This window comes from Erythrolamprus reginae, chromosome 6 (assembly GCF_031021105.1).
Source record: "Erythrolamprus reginae isolate rEryReg1 chromosome 6, rEryReg1.hap1, whole genome shotgun sequence".
Taxonomy (NCBI): domain Eukaryota; kingdom Metazoa; phylum Chordata; class Lepidosauria; order Squamata; family Dipsadidae; genus Erythrolamprus; species Erythrolamprus reginae.
In genome coordinates, this window is record NC_091955.1 from 8,827,325 (window position 1) to 8,830,972 (window position 3,648).

Genomic DNA, 3,648 nt, shown 5'->3' on the forward strand with positions numbered 1-3,648 from the left:
AGATTACAACCCCCCGTAAGCCCCGAGGCGCTTTCCAGCTTGCAGGAGGAGGAGGGGGCGAGGACGGACGACCCGCGGGGGTATCCGCGGCGCAGTCCCATCGGCGGCTGTGTTGCGGGGGGTCTGCTGCGGGCGACGCGCCTTGACGCATCCTGAGCGGGCTCGGAGCGCGGGCGCTGCAGCAGGACCGCTCTCTCTCTCTCTCTCTCTCCCCCCTCCACCACCCGCAGCAAAGGTAAGCAGAGCCCGAGCAACTTTGCGCTGCTTTGCGGGAAAGCTGGGATGCCGCGCGTGGGGAGGGCAAGGGAAGGGAAGAGGGACGGGGCGGAGAGGGGCGATTAAGCCCGGACGGATCCCCCCCCCATCCTCGCAACCGCTGTCCCTCCGATGCGGAGCTGCGGAAGAATGTCAACTCACCCCCAAACTTTTAAGGCGTCTTCCTGTCTCCCCGGATTTAATTTTTAATTTTGGCTTCCGCGCTTAACACCTCTCCGCTGCGGCGCCTGGCCCGACCTGCGGCTGCCCGGGGCGCGTTCGACTTGGGGAGTGGGGAGGGGGCGCGATCCGCGAACTTAGCGGCCGTGGGAGCTTCCTAGGCGCTCAGGTGGGCGAGCCTTGAAAAGCCTCCGGGCTGGTTTTTTTATCTCCCCCCCCCCGGAAAAAGTATGCGGCACTTTTTCCCCCTTTGGCTCTTTTGTGGAGTTGGTGGGCTGGGCTGGGGAGGGAGGGAAGGAGGGAGGGGGGAACCCCCCCCCTTTTAAACGAATACCTTCTTATCCTTTCCAGTCTGTGCCCGCAAGCCGTCCAACCGTCTCAGGGGGAGCCTTCACTGCTAAGCCCAGAGCCGGGAAAAGTCGCCCGCATCTTGCTGAGTCGGCATCTGGGCTAACCTCTCACTTCAGTGGCAGGAGCAGGGAATTGTTTGTTGGTTTATTTGCTTCTTCGTCGGGTGCGAGGAGGCGAAGTGTGGCAGGAGCCGCAGTGCAACAGCAAGCCGCAGCAGCCGCCGCAGCAAGCCGCGTGGCCCCATCCTGCGAGTCCAGTCCGAGGGGCCAACGACTGGCGGAGCTCCATCTCGTAGCCTCCATCTCTCTCTCTCTCTCCCCCACCCCTCCCTACTCTCCCACCCACACGTGTGTGGAGGCCCGGACTCTCTCCTCTGCCTGCTTTCCCCACCCCCACCGCCCAATGACTAGCCCCCTTCCCCATTTCCTTCCCTTTCTCCAGCCAGGACGCCCTCCGGCCCAACCCCTCTCTCGGTTTCTCTACTTGACTTTGCCTCCTTCACCCTTGCCTTCTCTTGGCCCGGGAGCTGTCCAGTTCAGCACCATACGCACCGATGCGCTAACTCTACCCCGGCTCCCTTGTTATCTCTGACGTCCTCCTCCCTTCCTCCCTCCCTCCATCGCTCGCTGGCCCGGCTCCTCCTGCCTTGCCCCCCCCCCCAAAGTCTCCCATCATGACTGTCATGGCTGGGGACAACCTGGACGAAACCTTGGCTTTGCCGGGACACCCGCAGGACAGCTACCGGCCGGGGTCCCACGAGGACCACGAGTGCTGCGAGCGGGTGGTGATCAACATTGCTGGCCTGAGGTTTGAGACGCAGTTGAAAACTCTGTCTCAGTTCCCCAACACTTTGCTGGGCAACCCCAAGAAACGCATGCGGTACTTCGACCCGCTGAGGAACGAGTATTTCTTCGACCGGAATCGCCCTAGCTTCGATGCCATCCTTTATTACTACCAGTCTGGGGGACGGCTTCGACGGCCGGTCAACGTCCCTTTGGACATGTTCTCCGAGGAGATCAAGTTCTACGAACTGGGGGAGGAGGCCATGGAGAAGTTTCGAGAGGACGAAGGCTTCATTAAGGAGGAAGAGAGGCCCTTGCCCGAGAAGGAATACCAAAGGCAGATTTGGCTGCTCTTCGAATACCCAGAGAGCTCTGGGCCGGCTCGGGTGATCGCTATCGTCTCCGTCATGGTGATCTTAATCTCCATCATCATCTTTTGCCTGGAAACCTTGCCAGCCTTAAAAGATCAGGATAGGGACTACGGATTCCATAACCACACGGACAACTCCACCGTCTACCGCAAGCCCAGCATCTTCACCGACCCCTTCTTCGTGGTGGAGACTCTGTGCATCATCTGGTTTTCGTTCGAGCTGTTGGTGCGCTTCATCGCCTGCCCGAGCAAGCCCGAGTTCTTCAAGAACATCATGAATTTCATAGACATAGTGGCCATCATCCCTTACTTCATCACCCTGGGCACAGAGATGGCCGAGCAGGAGGGGCCTCCCAAAGGAGAACAGGCCACCTCGCTGGCCATCCTCAGGGTCATCCGACTGGTAAGAGTCTTTCGCATCTTCAAACTGTCCAGGCACTCTAAGGGACTCCAGATTCTGGGACAGACCCTCAAAGCCAGCATGAGAGAATTAGGTTTGCTTATCTTTTTCCTTTTCATTGGGGTGATCTTGTTCTCCAGCGCAGTGTATTTCGCTGAAGCTGAGGAATCTGGGACTTATTTCGACAGCATCCCCGATGCTTTCTGGTGGGCAGTGGTATCCATGACCACTGTGGGATATGGTGACATGTACCCTGTGACAATTGGAGGCAAAATCGTGGGCTCCTTGTGTGCCATCGCTGGTGTGCTGACAATTGCCCTGCCAGTACCTGTCATTGTGTCCAATTTCAACTACTTCTACCACCGAGAAACAGAAGGGGAGGAACAGGCTCAGTTACTTAAAGTTAGCTCTCCTAACTTAGCCTCTGACTCTGATCTGAGTCGCCGTAGCTCCTCCACAATCAGCAAGTCTGAGTATATGGAAATTGAAGAGGATGTGAATAATAGCATAGACAATTTTAGAGAGGCCACCCTCAGAACTGGCAACTACACCTTAGCCAACCAAAACTGTGTCAATAAAACCAAGCTGCTTACAGATGTTTAGGCCACGTAGGGAAGACAGAGAAACACACACACACAAACACAAAAAACCCAAAGGAAAACACGTTGGGTAGCTTGGAGACATTTAAAGGGACACGTGGTCCTTCTTTTGTAGATGCTTGATGATTTATGATGTCGAATGCTTTACCTCGAAATAATGTGGTTGCATTGCAAATTTTTTGCTCAGCGCCTCAAGAAGCTTTCAGGATCCATGAACGAGATTCACAAATTTCTTTTGGTGTGTGTGGGGGTCTTATTTCTTTCTTTATTTATTTTTCAGGTGGGTTGGGGGATTTCATTTCCAAAAAGTTATTTTCCGGTGGGTAGGAATAGTTAACAACCGCTCACAGGACTAGTCTAGTTATAAATAAGTAGCGTATGCTTCTAGCCCTAGAATTCTTTGCTTTTTTTTTCGGTTTCGTTTTGGTTCGTTCACTTACTTTTTAACTGGAGAGGACTTTTACAAATATGCATGGAATACAGGGGAAAAAAAGTTTCTATTTTAAAAAAATAAATAAGAAAACCTGCACAACGCATCTGAGAACATGCATCTAAACTATATTCAGCAGTAATAAAAGTGCAGTAGATATTTCCCATTGCTTAGGAGGACCGACTTAATCTAGTCCCTTGGCAAAAAAAGAAAACAAAAGAGTGGGGGGGTTTGGCGGGCCTGACCTACAGATCGACCTACAACACTTTACGAAAATATGC

General features: G+C 54.1%; 1 protein-coding gene across 1 annotated transcript; it reads left to right on the forward strand.

Moving 5' to 3' along the window:
• The first annotated feature begins 1,459 nt into the window (after positions 1–1,459).
• On the forward strand, positions 1,460–2,941 carry LOC139168913 (potassium voltage-gated channel subfamily A member 1). The gene has a single exon (XM_070754685.1). It carries the CDS (start codon positions 1,460–1,462, stop codon positions 2,939–2,941), a length of 1,482 nt encoding a protein of 493 aa, XP_070610786.1.
• The last annotated feature ends 707 nt before the right edge of the window (positions 2,942–3,648 follow it).

What these genes read in the sequence shown, in the direction of transcription:
- LOC139168913 (XM_070754685.1), top strand. Translation starts at nt 1,460, where the DNA reads ATGACTGTCATGGCTGGGGACAACCTGGACGAAACCTTGGCTTTGCCG.